Below are 21,772 nucleotides of genomic sequence, written 5' to 3'. Positions count from 1 at the left end.
ATTAATGTAATATATTGGTATTGTATGCAATATGCAGCTATTTATATCAGTATAAGCCATTAATTATTATTCCTCCTTACTATCATACTATTAACCATTCACCAATTAAAAATTAGTTTTAATATAAACCAGCCTATTTGTACAGACCATCGGGGTTACTTGGGTCAGTTTTAAAATGTAATTAGAAATTGCGGTAAAACAGCTATATTTAAGTTATTTCACCAAGTTCCATTCCAAATCTTAATTAGTTTTATAAGAATAAATAAAATTTAAAAATTTAAATAATATATATAGATACATAATACCAGTCATCGTTTATTCCATTTTATTTTATTTTTGTGACTGACCAAGTTGTCCTATACCAAATTACGTGGTGTTGTATTTGGATAAATCATATCATTTTATAAAATCAAATTTTTGACTATCAACGGTTAACATTAATAAAAAATTAAAGTTTTTAATGTATTAGGTACACGTATAAAACGTACTTACGTACTTATTTGATACCTATCTTACTAATATAGGCACTCTATAAAATTATTTTATAGTATCTAAACATGTTTATGAATAAATATTTAAATGTAGAATACAAATTTGTTATACCAAATATCTAAGTAAGGTAACTTGGAGAGTAGGTACCTACCTAATATATATTATATATAAAAAAATTTAAAACATGTAGGTACAAATTATAATTTACATAACATTTTTAGCATTATTATTATTATCATGTATGGACTTCATTCAAAAAAGGATATTTTTCTTCACGTGGTGAATGATAGGCCTCTTTATTTACAGGCCGAGTAAGAATAAGTACAGCGAGTGCGAGTGTGGTAAATGTAATATTCATAGTTTTTTTAGTGTAATATGTCAGTATTCTATCAGCAGACTGACTAGGTACACTAAGTGTGCTACATATTTACTACTGCAATGTCTGTATCACTTTTCAAACAATTGAAATAATCATAAAAAAAACTTGTAGGTAAACCAAACTTATTATAAATACTTACCTATCTGTTTACCGGGTAATGGCTACCAACATACGTTAGTATAATATTACAGTATTATGTAATACAAAATAATACACAGTATTTACAATATTTAGATAGACTATAGACAATTAACCTTGAATTCAATTTTTTTATAATAATTTAATGTGATGACGTCGTGATACTGCAATAATGAATAATGTGAATTCTATAATAGAAGCAGCTAGAAAACCTGATTCAAAATCTCTTTCATGGCAATTAGCTACTTTAACCAAAGGTAGATCAGAATATAATATGATCTACTACCTACTATAATGCGTTTCTACCGACACATTTAACAAAAAAAAAAAAAAAAAAAAACAAGTTATAAAATTATATATTTATATCGTATTTCATTCGATAGTACAAATTATTTATCACGAACAACATTTTGTCGCAATTGATAAGTAAATAAATTGGATGTATCGCGAACGATAAAATATATCACGAATTCAAGAATTGGCCCCCAGAAATACTTCCGTTTCCACCATCACGTACAATAAGATCATACGACTTAATAGATAAGGTCAGTATATGTACCAGCCATTTGTTTCACTAACCCTACATTAATGGTAATAAATTAAAATCAAATACCAATAATGATCATTATAATATTGTTGTATTATTATTGTTCATAATTTTATGAATTATACATTTTAGTGTCTTTTGTACCAGCGATTTCTTATGAACTATGTAACATGATGTTTACATTATATATTCCATATACTTGATATTATGTCGTAAACATGTAAAGTTGTTACGTATTTAAAATAATATTGTTAAAAAATAAATGTCTACCAACAATTTAAATTTTTTTAATTTAAGCTCAAAAGATTTTTGTTGTCTTCAGTATAAATTCGTCACCAGATTTTCGGTTGTATAAATTAATTGCAAGAGCTTTACAAAAAGTAATCACATTATATATTTATAAATTAATCATTAACTTATAATTTATTGCTTGTTTCTGATTCAACTAGTTGTTAATTTCTAAATGTTTCGTCTATTTTAATGTGTTTTCAAATCAGACGATTCGAATGACTTCCCGGAAAATCATTTCGTATTTATACGTTATTTTTGTGTGATTCTGCAAGGTGCAAGTGCATGTATCTATGTAATAAATAAACATTTTAATACAATATACCCTTTTTACTGTGCCAATAAACGAATAATTAATACAATAGCTAGAAATATCAAATAGGCATAATGTGACCTATGACTTATGTATTTTTTTCCCTTCAACCATTACAATAATATTTTCTAAACTAAAGACTTTTTTCATGCCTTCCTGCTTAAGAATATTATATTATCTAAATAATTTTTTTTATTTTTAGATATAATTTCTAAATTTTTTTTCTTCATATTATATATTATATATGTATATAGTGTTGAATTTCTATTTTTGTAAATTATAGGCCATTTTTCAAATAATTTTTTAAATTTCAAAGAAAATACATATTTTTAAAAGCAATAATATTATTATACTATTGTATTATTACAAGAAAGTATATTTTGTTATGTCAGATTTATTGCGAACGGGTGCTTAAGTGTAATTCTATAATATATGCTTTTAAGAATCCCGGAATAAAAATCCCCAGATTTCATTATCACTCATATGAAAACGATTTAGGTATATAAATATTTTTTACAAATAGGTATTAGTTATGTATTGTACTTTTCATTCAAAAAATTAATGTGTATACTGTATAGTATATTTATGTATATTCAGGGCCTATTTCCGCAGTAACTATTTCCGGGGGGGGGGGGTTAAATCAAATAATATTTTCATTTTAAGTAATTAAAAAAAAATCACATTTTACTATGTTAATGCGTTATAATTATTTTAAAGTAAATTTATATTATATACAATATACAATATTATAAATTAAATTTATTAGTTATAAAATATTTCGGGTGGGGGGTCACCCCCCTATATACGGCCTTGTGTATATTTATCTTGAAATAAAATATTATGTTTTCTAAAATAATTTGACGATAATGTATGTTGAACATAAGTTTAAATATTAACTTCAATTCAATAACTAACTGTGATTATTATTATAATTATTATTATGATAAAAATATTTTTATAAAGTATTTTTTTAACAGTTAAAAATCTATTGTGAGTAGGTTGTAGGTAAGATGTATTATAAATTATTATTACCCACCTATATTTGATATCATATTAACTTGATCATTCGAAATATTTTTTTAATATATATTATGAATTTATTTAAAATTATTCATAATATTTTATAATGTATTAATTTTCTGAATGAGAAGTATAATATATTATGTAATACACAATACACCTATTTGTAATTCAATATTAAAATAATTTTCACGTGGTTATGAGTAATATTGTAGTTTGGGAATTTTTATTTCGATTATCGCTTTTAAAGATACGCCGATGTATCTTCCGAAACATTCATCGAATAATATAGGTACCTAAACGTAGGTACGTCAAATACGTTAATCAAACTGTAGCTATACCCATTTTTAAAAATAGTGGTTTGATGCTCGTTAACTCGCTGAATATGCCGAAGTAAATTTTCCTTCTTTTCTATTTAAGTTGGTGCCAAATCGTCAAAAATGGATGCTATAATTATATAATTCCCATACAACTATATATTTCAAAATACACTTTTTATTTATACTAATTGTATGTGTGTTCAATTCCTCTAATGCGTTCGTATACCCGCTATTGTATGTTTCTGTCAAGTGTTCAACAAAGTTGTTTAGAATTATATAGGTAAGAATTTCAGTTAGTGACTTTGTGCACAGCTGTGTAGTAAGTAATATTAAGAACGACTGAACAAGCGAATTCAACATATTATAAAAATCGATAGCCTGCGACTTGGCTGAATCGATATCTGGTGCGATCAATAAGTTTCTTAATTCTTTAACAGGTAAAAAATTAATTTCGGCAAAATCTACCCATACCTATAATACGTACGACCACTTTAGCATAAAGTCAAATTTATCATAAGCTTTAGGTATCGTTTAGAAGTTGTAGTAATATTATAATATATACCTACATATTAAATACCTGAGCACCTATAATATCAAAGTGGCCGCTGTACAAAATAAAGTATAAATTAATATGTTGAAAAAAGTAAAAACAGTCATCACGAATATTAATTTGTTATATTATTCTTTCTTGAATTCTTGAACATTGAATCGGACAAGGAAACCGTCAAGCCGATACAAAATTTTAGCCATCGTTCGAGTCGCACACATAATCGCTACGATTTTTCCTGATAACAGCCGTTTTTAATGTTTTTATGTAATTCGTCGTAACATTATTACTGTTATCGACTTTATTATCATTTTTTATTTATCATGCAATTGCGAGTCGTGACTATAGGTCTTAATATAATACTATCAGTCTAATATTATTACTGTACGTACTTTAAATATAGTCGTAATAACAATAATAATTGTTTTGTTGTTACTACTCGCTATTATTACATGTTATTGTCGACATTCACCAGTCACCAGTCTGTAGTCTGTACGCGCATCGCACGTACTGAAGAGATGTGTCTGTCTCGACGTTATTCTTATTATTTACTTTTATTCCGTGTTATTACGTATCGACGACGGTCTGAGGATTAAACGATTCGTCAGCGACTCTACACTTATACGACGATTAAGATAGCGTTGTTGGTCAACTGAAATGTCAAAAAACATTTTCGATAAATCCAGTTCGTCTGAAAGAGAGTCTTTGTTTCGCTAAAATTTGTCGCGGCACGATTTGCGAAAAATTATCGCCGTGGACCACCGTTTTGCAGATAGGTAGATATGACCATCGTTCGTTATTATAATAATTATAACGTCTATATTTTGATGGTAACACTTAATTTTAATCTCACATCGTTGTTCACATACTTGCCTACTGAGAAGTGATGCTTTTTCCTTTTGCGTTTGGCGTCAATTGTAATTATTGTTTATGAATTATAATTTTTATTTGAAGCCACAACAACAAAGATTGTTAGCTCATGATATTTACCCCAATATTAACGTTATTCTATGATATTTTTAAGTAGTTATACATATTATATGATATTTCAAAAAAGTAATTGATTTCGTACATAAAGAAAGTAAGAGGGAACAGTATTATACGGTAAAAACATGAGAGAGCAGTTAAATTAAGTTGTGTAGTTTAATTAATTTTAAGAAGCTGAATATTTTTTTAATGTTGTCTGGGTCGGGGCCAAGTGTTTGATTATAATTTATATAATATAATATCCCCGATTGTCCAATATTATATAGTTCTAAAATTTAATATCTGAATCTATATTATGTTATGTTATTTTTTTTATAGAAGTTTATATAGTAGTTATACTACCTACATTAATTTATATCATGTAACTATACAATGTTATTCACTTATCTATGTTCAACTCTTGTGTTGGTATTTTACTTTATTGTTATGATCAAATGTATTAATTTTATATGTTACTATAAATATGCCTAATTAAACATAATGTTTTAGAGTTCCATTCAAAATGATTTCAAAGGAAACAATATTTGTGTACACGGCTTCTGCAATAGTTGTTCTATTTACTATGGTGTATTTATATTATAGAAATATATACAACTACTGGAAAAAATTAGGAGTGTATCACTTAGAACCAACTTTTTTTTTTGGTAATGCTAAGGATCGTGTTCTATTTAAAAAATCTTTCCATGAGTTTCACAGAGATTTGTACTTCAAGTTCAAAGGACATAGATATGCTGGTTAGTACTCCATTTTATTATGAATCACTAAATTTTTATTTTATAACTAAATTATAAACTCATAAATTATTGTAAATTATGACATGGGTACAGTAAATTTCCACTAATATGATCACTGGTTTAAACCAGGGCTATAACAAAAACCCGTAGCACATCTGGCAGAAAACCAAATTTGCGCCTCCACATCCGATCACGCTTAAAGTAGACAACAGATTTTATTTTTATTTTTGTAAATTATTATAATTGAATTGAGAATGCCTCTCAATAAAATTGCCCCTTTTGTATAACTGGATAATCCCCTCATGCCAATATCTAGCTGCGGCTCTGGTTTATAGAATCAACTGTTAAGTAGAATACAAAAAAAAAACTCTAATCAAATATTATATTTCTAAAGTTAAATTTACCTTTTATTAGAGTTAGTGTAAAAACTAATACTGAAGATACAACTTGTGTCAACTCCCAAAGCAATAGTTTATATTCTTTATTTTAAATGTATTACCTACTTTATTAATGTAATTGTAATTTTATTTGAAGTATACCGTATATACTATAAAGTATTGATTTAAAAATACAAAAAAATAAATAATTTACTTATAGATAATAGATAATAGGATCGAAATAATCTGCACCAATAAGATCACATTGGTTGGGACTCATTATATTGTATTAACTTACCATATACATTAAACATGGGTACATAACATATAAAAAATGTCAAACTACTACAAAAAATCATTTCTGCATTTATTTTAGGATATTATCTTGGCCGCAGAGCATCATTGGTTATTCTCGATCCAGAAATAATCAAATGTATCATGATTAAAGATTTTAATCATTTTACGGACCGTCAAACAATGAGATTTCGAACATCAGAATATATTACCGAAATGTTAATTAATCTTAAAGGTTCTAAATGGAAACGAATGAGAGGTCAATTAACACCAGCATTTACTTCTGGAAAACTTAGAACCATGGAGCATCTTGTGGATGTTTGTTGTAACAATATGAGCGACTTTCTAAATGAAAATATCAAAAGTGGTAATTATAAGCATTTGATTTTATCATACTTATTAACGTTCAAAGTTTATTGAAACACAAATGTTTGATTTATTATATGGATTTTTCTGTTTAAATTTTTGCATATCTAAAGATTCTAGCAATTTAATGAAAAATAAAAATGGCTCGTTTAAGGTTATATCTGAGAATTTACTTTACTTCCTTCAATTATAGGGTATTGAAATAGCGAAATAGATTGCTTATGATAAGGATCAATAAATTATATTTTAAGTTCCCAAATGTTTATAAGGGTGTTTATATGCTCTGATTAATATTTATTGAGGTATATAATTTTAATAGGTTAATCAGTTACCTGATATGTTTATTAAGTGTTTATTATTAATTTATACTAATAAAAAAAAAAAAATAATAATAATAACAATGCTTAAGCTATTATTTTCTTCTTTAAATTTGGTAGTATCATTGATTTAAGCCATTCTATTGTTAATATTGGAAGCTACATATTGCTGTCAGCCATTAGATTTGTTGTATCCCTTTCTTCTTTTATTAATAACCCAAAGACTTTCCACTCCTGAAGCTTCTCAGCTTTCCTTTTTATTTTACAATAGATCTGCAGTCTAAATCTCTAAATATTTGACTAATTGTGGTCATCTTCTGCTGTTTTTCCTCAATGACACCTTCTATTATACTATTAAGAAGATAGTTGTGACAAAGTATGTATCCAGTTAACTTGGAAGAAAAAAGCTTCTTGTTTTTACAGGTATTCGATAAACCTAACCTTATTTCTTATGTGTTTTGTCCAACCAAGGTGGATTTATAAATTATAAATTATAATTTATAAATCCACCTTGTAGATGGGCCATGCTATTGTTCTCATGTCTCATCTGTGACGGAAGAGAACTTAAGTTACCAATATGGTTACAAAATGTAGCACAAATTACTGAATATTGGTATCATAGGCTTTATCAGTTTATCGCCATAAATATTAAATAATAATAAATCATTATATCACTATATTCGTATCTTGCCTTGAATAGAGAAATCGAATAATTAAAGTTTTAACTCTTAAGTTATAATATTGTGAATTACAACTAAAAATGATGTACTAATTTGCATCAATTAAACATATATTTTAATAAAAACGATTGCAGCAAAAACATATCCATTTTAGATACTCACAGGGACCAATTGACGAATTTAATTATCTTCAAATATTTAGATATACAAATGTATCACAAATTAAAAAATAAAAATGATACCATAACAATTAGGTCTAAATACACAAAACTTGTTTTATTTCAAAACCAATAACTTTAATATGTTTTTATGTGATTTTTAATTTTAATTTTAATGTAACTAAACTTATTCATTGAACTATTATTTAACCTATGTTTATACTTTATCATGACAAATAAATTAAATAAATTCTTATTTGTAATGTACTTTATTATTATCTATTGACAAAATGACAACATAGACCTCATGCTAGACTTAACCTAAGTCTATGATTGACAATAACAAAATCGAAAATATCATTATTTATCATTATTGATATTAGTTATATCATATTTATTTATCTATTGAATAGATTCTATTCTGTGATATTATTATACATTATATTATTATAAGTTTTTGACATAGTGCCCTATAGCAGATCACCCATTTTATTTTAATTTGTATTTATACCGAACAATTATTATTTTATTATATCAATATTATTGTCATCATTAAAAATTATTAATTATCTATGGTTCTTTGCCCTATCTGATTGTTGATAGTCGAATGGTAATTAATGAGCTGACATATTTTAAAATTTCGCGCGCCGAGACGTTATGCTTTAAAATGTTGCTATCCGGCAACCACTATCTAACCACTGTGGTAACATAAGTTCTCTTCGATCACAGAACACTCCGTGTATAAGGTATAGGGATGGCCCATCCATTTCTTTATTATCTATGCTCAAATGTTAAGAGCAATTTTTCTTCTGTTGTATCAATAGTCTGTGTCTCACATCCATGAAACGCTATGCTCCAAGCATATACTTTTAATAGATTACTCTTTACTTTTATGCCCATATTTCTAGACAAATATAACTTGTCTTAATGCAAAAATAGCTTCTTTAGTGTCTTTTTTTCTCCTCATACCAAATCGGTCCTCAGTAAGGAGTCCATTGCATTTAATGCAGATGAATACAGCAAATATAGTGGTTTGTAGCAATTAGTAGCTTCCAGTATTAACAACAGGATGGCTTATCTATATATTATAAAATAAATGTTAATAGTAACAATATTGATTAATGTCTGTGTTGGATTCTTTATTTATGTCTGTAAAATCTAGATTATATTATACCTGGTATTATAGATTTTTATATAAAATTAATATTCTAAAGATGCTAAAGGTATATCCATATATATATATAAAGGGTTAACCATTTAAAATTTTAATAATACAATAAAATTAATTTTATGTAAATTTTATTTGTAGAACAAGGTTATGATTTGGAAATGAAAGATTTTTTTGGCAAATTCACCTTGGATGTTATTGCAACTTGTGCATTTGGCGTAGAATCGAACTCATTAAAAGATGCGAATGGTGGTTTTGCCAGTCGTGTATCTAAATTTGCTACCTTGAGTATTATGAAACGTCTAACCCTGTACATAGTACTACTCTTTATGCCTGGTATTGCTCGATTCGTTCCATTATCTTTTTTTAACATGGAAGTGATACAATTCTTAGCTAATGTGATCAAAGAAGCAAAGAAATGCCGACAATCTACTGGTCAAAAGTATGTATATAATCATATTTTATGCTTGTTAAATCTAAAACATGGCTTTGTTATACCTAATGATAAATCATTGTTTATAAAAAATATTCTAATTTAACAACAATTAAAATTTATTTATTTTTAAATATTCAGGTTTTTTTTTAATTTTAATTACTGTACCTAAATGTTAGCTGTTTTATTAACTTGACTGCTCAAAATGTATAAAGTATCATAAATAAAATGTTAATAAAGTTTTCTTTTATGATTATAAAAAACAATAGTGTTATAATTAATTATTTCTGCTTATAGTTAATAAATTATAGAAACATTGACTAAAAATGCTAAAAATAATTTTTTTCTGATTTTTTGTAAGGCGAAACGATTTCTTGCAGTTATTACTGGATAGTGAAACTGATTTAGATAAAAATGATAAATCAAAATCAAAAGAAGGTAAATACATTTTTAAGTTTTTACTAGATACTGTGTTTAATTTAAAAAAATAATAACAAATAACTATTATACCCAACACAAAACATTTATCTTATAATGATCATAAAACTTATTTACCAACAACTAAAAATAGTGAATTGGGATTGATTTTAGATGTATTGACTGAAGCTCAAGTAGTTGCTCAATCTGTATTGTTTTTGATTGCTGGGTTTGAGACGTCAAGTACATTGTTGACTTTCACTTGTTATGAGTTGGCAATAAATCAAACCATACAGGTTAAACTAAGAGAGGAAATATGTTCAGTCTTAAAACGATTTAATGGCAAATGCACTTATGAAGCGATGCAAGAAATGCCTTTATTAGACATGGTATTGATGGGTATGTAGTATCATGCTAGTCTCATACCTAAAATTGTAATCAAAAATCATTATCAAATTCATATATATTTTTTTGAAAAAAAAAACTTATTTCTATTTAGAAACCTTGAGAATGCATCCACCTGTGGCACAATTAGAACGTGTGAGTACCCAAGACTATACGCTGCCTGATTCCAACTTATTACTGAAAAAAGGTATGACCGTTCAAATACCTGTCATTGGGTTACATTATGATCCAGAATATTATCCAGATCCTTACAAATTTGATCCAAATCGATTTTCTCCAGAAGAAAAAGCTAAACGTTCACATTATGTTTTTTTACCATTTGGAACTGGGCCAAGAAATTGCATTGGTATGTGTTTCAAATAAGCGTGTTCATCAACACACCTATTAAAACTTATAGCATAATGTTCTAAGTTCTTATATGTGTTTTATTAGGTCTACGATTTGCCTTGATGAGTACAAAGAGAGGAATGGTTCATCTCTTAAAAGACTTTTCAATTGATCTTAGTAACCAAATGACTGTGCCTTATGAATACAGCAAACACTCAATGTTGCTGAAGGCAAAGGATGGTATAAGGCTATCATTCAATAAGTTGAATGCATAGTAAAAACGATTTGGCCAACTACTTAAAATTTAACAAATTTTTGGGCTGTGTTAAATTTATTGGAATCTAAAGTTAATAATAGTTTATTTCTCAGTTTTGTCTATTGCTATTGTGAATGATCACAAAATGTAACATATTTTTAACTTTTTTTTTAAAGTTTAAGTAGATATTATTTTTATATACTTATTGCTGGTTTAAACATTTATTTATTTATTTATTCATGTTAAATTTTATATTATTTTAATATAGTTTAATATAATGTTGAAGAAGGAACCACGGTCTACAGTTAGGACTTTTTATTTTTTCATATTATAGAACTATATATTTTAGAGATTATTAACAATTTATATGAAATTAATAAAAGATTGTTGTCAAGCTTTTGTAAAATTCACCGTAAAATGTATTTAAGTTTATATTAGTAATAAATTAAACATAAGTACCTAATGAAATTTCATACAATTTTGATTAAAATTAAATTTTTATAAACTATACCTTTAATTTATTCAACAATAATTGTTAGATAAGAGATTAATGAATCAACATATTATCTATACATTTTTTAAATTACAATGGTCATATTAAATTTTTAATCTTTTGTGCAATGTAACTACTGACATAGTAGCCTATAGTCCAGTTATTTTCTTGTGAAATAATATTTCCGGTTATTTCTAAATAGCCACACGTTTAAGTAGCATTACTGAGTAAAAATTTTATATTGTTCACTGTTTCCGTACTATTTTTTAAATTCATGGTTTCAATTTCTATTTCCCTTATATATAGGTCTTTATTAACACTAGTTTTATTTAATTTTTGGTTGTACCTTTTTTAGTAAAATATACATTATTATTTTTCTTTTATCTTATTAGTCGGTATATTATTTAGTTCATATGTGTTTTTCCGAGCTAGCTGCTTTGATTTCTTTTCTTGCTCGGGCCCTAATAGTTTTTTTGGAAATTTACAATAATCTATGTAGTGTCCTATATTGTTACACCTATAACAAATAACTCTCAGATTTTTTCTCTTAAATATGATCTGTCTCTATTATACTTCCCATCTTTGCCATTTTCTCTACAATACCTTCTGTTTAACCTTGATGGTTAAGGAATTGCATTCCTCATAATAGTCTCTTTTCCTACTACAACTCGTCCTCTGTTTTCATTATAATCACAATTATTATTTTCATTAAAATATACCGATGATTTTGACTTTTGCTTATAGGTTAATTTTTTATAAGTCGTCACTTAGTTTATATTCTCGATTTCTTCTTATTAATTTCCTTCTCAATTTGTTATTCTCTTTTTCTCTGTTTTATGTTTTTAGGTTTAATTGCAATACCCATTTATTTAAAATGTCTATGTATATCATTTATTCCAGTTGTTCTCAAGCTTTTTTGGTTCACAGCACATTATACATCACAAGTTTTCGCGGTACACTCAAAAACCAAATGTAATGAAATAAATTTCTGTTTTCAATATTTTTACCAGCATAACTACAAATATCAGAAACTTCCAGCAGCACACCTAGTCGATCTCTCGGCACAGTATTGTGCTTCGGCACACCGGTTAAGAACCACTGATCTATTCTATTTTATATCATAAACCGCATTAGTTCAATTTTTTCAATTTTTCTTTTAATATTTTTAACCTACTATTATCCTGCATCGAAATTGTTTGTAAAATGTTATTCTTTAAACCTTTTAAAAATTTATCCACAAATATCTCCTTCACTAATGTGTTATGTGCCTATTTACCTTGCAGTCTTGTAAAAGATACTTTTAAAAAGTATTCAAGTACAGATACGGATACTTTTTTTCAAAAGTACTTAAAATACGTATTTGAATACTCGAAAAAAAAGTATTTAAGTACAAATACAGATACTTTCAAATACTTTTTTTTTTTTTTTTTTTTTTAAATATGCTTTACCTTTTTACCTTGGCCTAATGACCATATAGAATATAGATAAATTGAATTATTAGTCAATTAAATAATTTTTTTATTTTAGCACTCTAGTTTTACTTAAATTAATTGGAATAATAATAATTCAGCATTTTTTGGTCTTTAGTGTATGTCCTTCAAATATTATAATACTTTGACAAGTTGATAACAATGTAATGTATTATAAATAAAGTGTATTACTCATTAGTAATTTTATAAATGTGACATAGTAGCTATTGTTATTATCATCAAGAAAAATTGCAATTTTTTTATTAAATTTACAGTAGTTACGTGTAAAATTATTCTAATCATATTTTGATTTTTCAATCTATAATAAATAATTTATTGCATTTAAGTAGCATAACTTTTTCAAAGTTTTCATCAGTTATCCTACCTCTTTTTTTTGTTAAGACAGCTCCACCTACACTAAAAACCCTCTCTATAGGTACACTGCTGAGCAATGGTGTATTATACTGTATGAAAACTTTTTTTTAAATCGGTAAATTTTGAAAACACGTTAAATTTTTTTGTGGACTTTTACTTAAAAACATATTAATTTCATTTTCTACGGTTGTAATTTCTGATGATTCTTGGGGTGAGTTCCAATGAAAGAAAGATGGTTCATTGATCAACATTTTGGTTACTTGAAGATGTTTGAGAATTATTTGATATAGGTAGAGAGTTTAAAAGAATGGCAGCTTCTTTAAATAATGTTAAAGCTTCACTCTTGTGATCTTGATTATCGATCCAAACTGTCTTAAAGAATGGATGCGATACAGATGATATTATAAAAAATGGATCTTTCAACTGAGTATGGAATCGTTTATCTATACCTTCAATTATTGAAAATATAAGTGGTTTACAATAATCCATTCTGTTTCTCAACAAATCTTTATACTTTGTTTGAAGTTGAGTAATAGTTGGTAGCAAATATCCCAAATACATATATTTCTCTCCCTATTATAAAAACCAATGTAATATTAATTGTATACAATTAAATGTCAACTTTACTTACTTGTAATATATCCAGGGCTATGGAAATGGGTGACATTGTTTTGACAAATTCATCAAGGAACAGGATGTCAGTTTTTGAAAATTGTACAATCTTTAAAGAGTTGCATAAAATATTCATCTTTGTGATGTTTGATTGAAGGTATTTTAGAATACATTTTACGGAATCAAAAGTGGAGTTCCACCTTGTTTCATTAGGTGTAACTAAATAAATGCCAATTGCAGTTTTAATAGAATCTGCTACTAATGTGGATCTATTTTGCTTGTTCCAAATATTATTACATTTAGCAAAAGTTTGTCTAGATTGTCGTTTGTAAGATGGAGTTTCAAGAGCTGATCTTATATCCTGTATACAATAAATAATAATTATCTCAAAAATGGAATAAGTATATAATATATTTAACAATGGTATAAAATGAGTTAAATTTAAAAAAAAAGGTTATTAAATGTTATTAAAATATATATGAAAGTTATTTTATTCTAGAAATTAATAGTAACTCTTATTTAACAATTTAAAAAAAAACTTACAGTTGAGGCAATCAAGTTAAGAGTGTGCGCTGCACAGCGCTGATGTTTAAGCAACACAAATGAGTCATGATCATCAATTGGTAATCCATCGGCATCAACATAGAATTGTTGGTCTTCTGACAGAATGTCTAAACTAGAAACAGTAGGATTTGATAAACCCTCACTATCAACAGTATCGTCAGCATCATTTTCAGTCTCACTTTCATCTGAATTTTCATTCAACAATAAAACCGTGTCATCAACTTCAGGTGTTACATCTTTTGGAGGAAGATTTTGAATGTTAAAAATTCTATTAAAACACATAATTGATAAAAATATTAACAATAATTTCTTTATAATACAAAATCAATTAATATTAAATAAAAACATGTGTTTGATTCCAATAAGTTTGTGTCATATTGTATTGTTGTAACTCCTATAAGTTAAATATAAATAAATAAACATAATTACCGAAAACATTTCACAAAACTAGAAGCATTGTCGGTTGTCGTATATGAAATTTTCTCACTTATTTTATAATTGTCATATACCGTTATCATTTCTTGTGCTAATACATCATAACTATGATGTCCTTTAATTTAATCCGTTTTATGGCCAGTAAACACGATACTCTAGTTAAACTACTTGGATCAATCCAACTTCCCGTAATACCAATATAAGATCTAAAAAAATATTAAAAACATTAATAATTGTTCACTTTAAAAAAATATATGAATTTAGCTATATAATTAACTTATAAAATATCAACTTACTTTTTAAATATCGACCAACAGTCAACAGTTGTTGTAATATGTTGTATTGAATCCATTTCCTTTTTTAAATTGTCAACCAGTACTTCAGATATTTGATTAATTTTTTTCATCAAAGTCGGCCGACTTAAAAGGTTTTTGTTTGGAAAACCACAATTAATAAATTCTTTGAAATCTTCATTTTCAACAATAGAAAATGGAATAGTTGCACTCATAATAAATTTTATGATCATATTGTTTAAATAATCTGTAACACATTAGAACATTACACACACAGACTATTACAATATTGGAATAACTTAATAAATTGTGTATCGGAAAGTAATAACTAATGAGATAGGCCAGGGCCTCAGGGGTAGGTCTTTACTATAAATTAATTTATTTATCATAATCAAAATTGAGTTTTTTAAATCAATGATTAATGAATATTAAAGTTCCAATTTTAAATCTAAAAGCAATAACAATGTCATAGTTCAATATACTATATTATATCGATTATTGATTGATTTTAAAATATAGGTACTTACTGTCATCGTGAAAAATAGTTACCTTGGGAGATGGTTCTTTTAGTAAAATCAAGCTTTGGCTGAAAAGTCAATGAATTGTTTTTTGGAACTTCGTTACCCTCATCTACATGGTCAGTTTCTTTTCTCTTTACACCAACATCTCGATTCATGTTTTTAAAAATACTGCCATGTTTTTTCTACAAAATGACACATATTCAATTTACACTTTATTAATTAAAAACAGGATTAAAATACAATGCCTACAAAATAACTCTGAAGTATAGTTCACAAGATTAAATAATAGCCAATTGTTATTGATTCAATAATATTCAAAAAGTAAAACAAGATCTCATGACTTCCTATTTCTATTATTTTAATTTTTAAATATAGGTAAGTTTACTACTATATAAGTACAATGGTACATGGTATATATAAATATAATATTTCAAGATGTATGTATTATTATTTATTCATAAAATAATATAACACAGTTTATAATTTTACAACTAGAAAATAATCAAAAAACTTACCTTCAGATGTTTTATAATATTTGAGCTGGATCTGCTATCCATAATCATATGTTTATTTGATATGCAAAGTTTACAAATTACTTCAAATTTCTTATATGTCAAGTTATTTTCAATCATTTTTGAAAGTTTAAAATACTTGGTATATTTTGGAAATGGCAATTCCAATTTACCCTGTAAAAAAATCAGTTATACAATTTTGTGTACATAAATCCTACATATTCTAAATACAATATTCTTAATAATACAATACCTAGGAAGTAGGAACCTACTTCATTTTTTTTTTAATAGTTTTACTAAGCGAACAATTTTAGGTATTATAAAATATATAATCATAAATTAATAACTATTCATACATTTGAATGAATAATAATGAAATTAATACAGTTTGAACCTACATAAAATAGATAAAAAGGTTATTTAATAAAAATATAGGTATATCGTTTATAAATATAGTGTGTCTATTTCATATTTACCATTGGTTCTGAACAGTGGGTATCATCCCCGGTTTCTTCCAATGCTTCATTCATTATTATTAAATATTGATTAATATTTAACAACAATAATTATTAATATATAACTGAATTATAAATATTAAAAAATTGAATAGAACCAGCACGATAAAAATTATGTTTTGAGACTCTTGAATTCTTGATCTTGATCTTGATGCCATTAAGTTTTACTTTTAACTAGTACACAGTACCACTGCTTACGTCTTACTCTAGTCACTAGTCACTAGGTACGCACTCAATAGACTAAATGTCTAAATCATACATTTTTTTTTTTTAACACGGTTATAAAAGTACAATGTTATTCAACGATATTCTGCGATAATGCAATGACGGATTACGAGGAATAACCGAATGCGGGTTGCGTGTATAATGTACAGATATAATATATTATCATTATTATCAATCAACTATCGTTATGTTTTATTTATACATAATTCGTGTAAAGGTATTTCCAATTTTATTAGGAAATCGACGGACTGTATACATTCAATTAAATGGATACACATTACCTAGTATAGGCCACTAAAAATATTACACTCTACCTACCAAAACACACCATGAACGATCTATAACTAAAAATCTTGTACAATTTCAAATTTTTATTATTTTATTTAAATTTGGCAATTGAGTAAGACGAAAAAAGTATTTAAAAATAGTATTTGATTTTAAATACAGATAGGTACGTTCAAAAAAGTATTCAAGTACTATACTCAAGTATTTTTTTCAAATGTATTTAGAATACGTATTTGAGTACTTAAAAAGTATTTGAATACTTTTACTCAAATACTTTTACTCAAGTACTTTACAAGACTGTTACCTTGTCTACACAATCTTAGTGTACCTACTTTGTTATCTCGACCAAGACATTTATGATAGATTCATTATCACTTTGTCTACGTTTCCTTAGCTTAAATTTTGATACTTTGCTATGTCTTATGGACGAAATTCGTTTAAAAATATGTTCTCTAATTCTTTCCATTGAAAAATTTCTTATTGGTCTTCGAGATTTTCTAAAAAAGTACTGGCTGTGCTTGTTACAAAAATAGAAGAGAAATTTAATTTGTATTTTTATTCCATTCATTAATGTCGCTAATCTTACATACTGTAACGTCCGCAGATCCAGTGAAATTAGGTATCAGTTTTAATTGTTACAGTGTTTTCATTCATTCTCCTTTTTTTTATTATATAATTAATAGGTATAAAATAGAATTTTCATTTCAATTGAGATTTATTTGATTATTTGTCGAGTTAATAATATAACCTAAATCTATACTTTGGTATATTAAATTACTTTAATTATTATTAATTTTTTTTTTTAAAGTACAATCACAAATTACAGCATCTCGAAATCGCAATAAAATTATATCAGAATGAAGTTTTAAGAAAAATGCATTAGAAATAGTGTTAGATCAAAAAGCGTTTAGTACTAGATTGATTATTATATCATGTAAAAACCCTAGCTAAATATTAAAAATATAAATTAATTAATACTAAAAAAAATTGGTTGATAAAAAATACGTGAAATATAAATCACATCAACAAGTATTTCTGAAATGGTTGAGATAACTAGTACCTATATGCGTACTCAGTGTGATGACCCAATGAAGATTTTTTTGAAATTTTTTTTCAATCTTCAAAATATGGGTTTATTCGTCTTATTTTTAGATCATTATCTTAAATGTGAAAATTAACACTCAAGTTGTATTTTTTTTGCAAAATTCTCATACGAATCGAAGTGTCACATCATTTTTATGCTTGTCGTGCGTTTTTCACGCTCGAATCGCCGACTAAAAGAAAAATAGTGTGACACGTCGATTCGTATGAGAAAACTACAAGGTAAACATTTTTTTTTAAATTCCCGGGGTCTTTATTATTTAAACGACCCAAAAAGGTCTTTATAAATATGTTTGACAATTACACATATTTTACATACTAGACATAAAATACATATACAGGGTGATTCTTTTATCAAACAACACTTATATGGTGTCTGTGTGTAAATACCACCTAACATACACCTATAACACACAAACACTACCCAAAACCACCCAACTTTGGGAGGCTATATCTTGTAAACGGATTAACGAAAAATGAAAATTTAAACGTGAAAATTCATTGAAAAATAGCCTTTTTAATTTATGAAATTTTAAGTATAGGTTGTCATTTGAAAATCAAAAGTTGATAATGGTTAACCTGATAAATATAAGGGTGAAAATATTTAAAAAATATATAGTTCTAGAACAAGATGGTTCAAAAATTTGAAAAAAAAAAAATTTGAAAAAGTCAATAGTTTTTGAAATAATGAGTGTTGTTTGATAAAAGAATCACCCTGTATATATTACACGTCGATGGAGTCACTTCCAATGAAGTGTCTCCAGCCTTAATCTAAAATCTTAAACTAAGTGGTATGGTTTCAGACGCTTAAGACGTCGGATATCCTTGGAGTTATCTAATAATTGAATGGCCAATGGATTGACATCGTCTCGTGTTTGCGAGCAAACCTTTGGATTTCGTCTGATATTGTAGGCAGCATCATATCACGATGAATTGCGTTGTTTCTTTCGAACCGGTAGGCTGCAGTGATGGTCCGAAGTGCAATATTTTGACAGCGTTGTATTACATCGATGTTAGACTTACTGGCACAACCCCATAATTGAATGCCATATATCCAGATCGGTTTTATAATTGCTACATAGAGTAGACGTTTGTTTTCGATGGTTAACTCGGAGTCAGGTCCGACTAACCAATAAAGTTTTCGCATTTTTTCTTTAATCCGAATTTTTTTTCTGACGGACGTGGTCCAGTTTAGATGAGAGTCAAGGTGCATTCCAAGATATTTTGCTGAATCTTTTTGTGGGATTGGTGATTGATTCAATACTATTTGGATGGTTTCGGTTTTGCGTAACGTGCACCGATTTATCGCCATTAATCTTAATTTTCCAACGTCTTGTCCAGGCAAAGATATTGTCGATTGACCTCTGTATGTTATTGGTTGCAGTGAGCTGACTATTACGTGTTGACAGAATTGCTGTATCATTGGCAAACATAGCTAATGTTGTGTTTTCTCTGCAGTATTCAATCTAATGATTGGTTTGCAGCAATTTCCATGCTTCTCTATCACTAGCTTTTCTCTTAAATTCTTGGTATGAGTTACATCCTTGATCTTCCATTATCTGACTTATGTATTGCAATCCTGGTCTTCCCCTATGGTTTTTTCCGTCGATTACACCTTCTAAGATTAGTAATAGCAGCCCATCATGTCTTAAAATATGACCTATTAATTCGTTTCGCCTTATCACAGAGATCAGTTTCAGGATGTAATCCACGAATTACCACCCGAAACTTTTTTTCGGTTTTAAGTTGGTATCTATGATACTCAACTTTTTGCTCTTCTAATACTTTTATAGTTCGTCGAAACTGGTGTTCGTCGCCTGTTAGTATCTTAATTTCACCATTAGCCAAAGTTTTTATTTGTTGCTCGTGTCCTTCAGCTTCTTCGAGTTTTAAATTAATCATTAATTTTTTTAAATCATTTACACCACATACTGATATTGGAGGTGGTTTATGGATTTTTACAGAAGTTTTCGCTACTTCTTTCTTCACTTTGATTATTTTTTTTGGCAAGCTCAAAATTTCTTTGGAGCTCCCAGCGTTCATTTCAGAAATCTGAAGTTTAATCGAAATTCCGTTACCATTTGTTTCAAGGTCGCATTGCCGTTTTGTATTTGTGTCCAAATACTAGCATCAACTGTTATATTATGCGGCAGATTTGAATCAACCTCCATATTTGCATACATTGTGCATTCGGTCAGTTTGAGTGTGACCCACTTAAAAAAAAATATTTGTTTATAAAAACTTACTATCCGTCCGACAGGCCGTGGTTTGCATTGTAAGCATTAACAAAAAAAATTGTAATAACTTAGTCAGCACTATCTCGCGAACTGCGAAAGCGAAACATACGTGTAGCTTGTTCGGTGTGTAAAACGCAACAAAGGTAAACATTGGTGATAATTATTTGTTGTGATTCAACATACATGATTAATTAGTGCATTATTTTACATTTTCAACTTATAAAAATGATAAAATAATAACAAAACTAGTGTTAACAGAGTTGCAAATGATCGAATTTAAGTCAGGTACCTATGTGTTTTAGCTGTATATGTAATAAAATATGGTAACCTGTATCCGCAATGTCATAAGTCATAAGTTAGAAATAAATGAAACATGAAACTATCTATTTGTGTTCCTTTTTAAACTGAAATTCCAGTTTTTGGATATTACAGTAACATAATTATTTTGACTCAATAAGATAAACAGTAATTCATTTTGTACTCATTATTAGTGTAATATTAAACTTTTATTTTTAATATTAAATTTACCGTAATTAATCTTACATAAAGAATATTTAGATACTTTGATGAGAGCTGAGTCCAATACTTGCCATTGAACAACCAACAACACTTTAAATTTGTTTTTAAGATTTTAATTTAATTTAAATTTTGTGCAATGGAGTACACTAGTATTGAATATGCAGATATAGTTTTTATTTTGGGTAAGTACTAATTAATTATCAATTTATCTAATAACTTAGTTTATTTATTTAACTAATTTTACCTATGTGTTATGTAGCATAAATAACTGTATTTTTTTTATTACAAAACATACCCGTCAACTATTTTAAGTGGCGTAAGTGACATGTAACAGGAAACAAAATATGTATTTTTTAGGTTTATTAATTGTGACTATAAGTTTAGCTGTGGGAAATAGAAATCTCTCAGCTAGATTATGGGCAGAACGTTTCCTCAGCGTAGACCAAATACTTTTACAGCAACTTATCGTCGTTCGGGAGAAAGTGGTAAGACTCCTAAATATTTATTTTTCATTTTTAATAAGTTGGACTTACAAGTTTAAAATTTTGTATTTTTCAGGTAACGTGAGACCTGTGAATATTAATCGTGGACGTCCGAGATTTATACGTAATATAGCTAACGAAGAATTGGTACTTGATTTAGTACCCGAAGAT

At 27.3% G+C, this 21,772-nt stretch overlaps 3 protein-coding genes across 4 annotated transcripts; 1 reads left to right on the top strand and 2 right to left on the bottom strand.

The window, feature by feature from the left end:
• The first annotated feature begins 1,535 nt into the window (after nt 1-1,535).
• Nucleotides 1,536-12,456, top strand: LOC107164881 (cytochrome P450 6k1-like). Of its 2 annotated transcripts, none has more exons than XM_089215983.1 (8): nt 1,536-1,554; nt 5,521-5,765; nt 6,519-6,803; nt 9,267-9,567; nt 9,920-9,996; nt 10,150-10,374; nt 10,475-10,726; nt 10,813-12,456. In XM_089215983.1, exons 2-8 carry the CDS (start codon nt 5,534-5,536, stop codon nt 10,980-10,982), a joined length of 1,542 nt encoding a protein of 513 aa, XP_089072109.1. In that variant the 5' UTR covers nt 1,536-1,554; nt 5,521-5,533; the 3' UTR covers nt 10,983-12,456. The 2 variants fall into 2 exon arrangements, with proteins under 2 accessions (XP_089072109.1, XP_089072108.1); XM_089215982.1 differs by lacking the exon at nt 1,536-1,554 and adding an exon at nt 4,400-4,820.
• An 867-nt stretch (nt 12,457-13,323) lies between these two features.
• On the bottom strand, nt 13,324-14,999 carry LOC149060894 (uncharacterized). Its single transcript, XM_089215984.1, has 4 exons — nt 14,906-14,999; nt 14,456-14,744; nt 13,932-14,273; nt 13,324-13,873 (listed from the first exon to the last, which is right to left on the bottom strand). The coding sequence occupies exons 1-4, from the start codon at nt 14,992-14,994 to the stop codon at nt 13,538-13,540; spliced, it is 1,056 nt and encodes a 351-aa protein (XP_089072110.1). The 5' UTR covers nt 14,995-14,999; the 3' UTR covers nt 13,324-13,537.
• On the bottom strand, nt 14,990-16,320 carry LOC149060893 (uncharacterized). The gene is made up of 4 exons (XM_089215985.1): nt 16,241-16,320; nt 15,754-15,907; nt 15,208-15,451; nt 14,990-15,117 (listed from the first exon to the last, which is right to left on the bottom strand). The coding sequence occupies exons 1-4, from the start codon at nt 16,286-16,288 to the stop codon at nt 15,003-15,005; spliced, it is 561 nt and encodes a 186-aa protein (XP_089072111.1). The 5' UTR covers nt 16,289-16,320; the 3' UTR covers nt 14,990-15,002.
• Between the last annotated feature and the right edge of the window lie 5,452 nt (nt 16,321-21,772).

The sequence above is a fragment of the Diuraphis noxia genome, unplaced genomic scaffold, assembly GCF_037042655.1.
Source record: "Diuraphis noxia isolate RWA-SAM2 unplaced genomic scaffold, SU_Dnox_SAM2 contig0001, whole genome shotgun sequence".
Taxonomy (NCBI): Eukaryota; Metazoa; Arthropoda; class Insecta; order Hemiptera; family Aphididae; genus Diuraphis; species Diuraphis noxia.
This window is presented reverse-complemented; position numbering and strand designations above follow the sequence as displayed.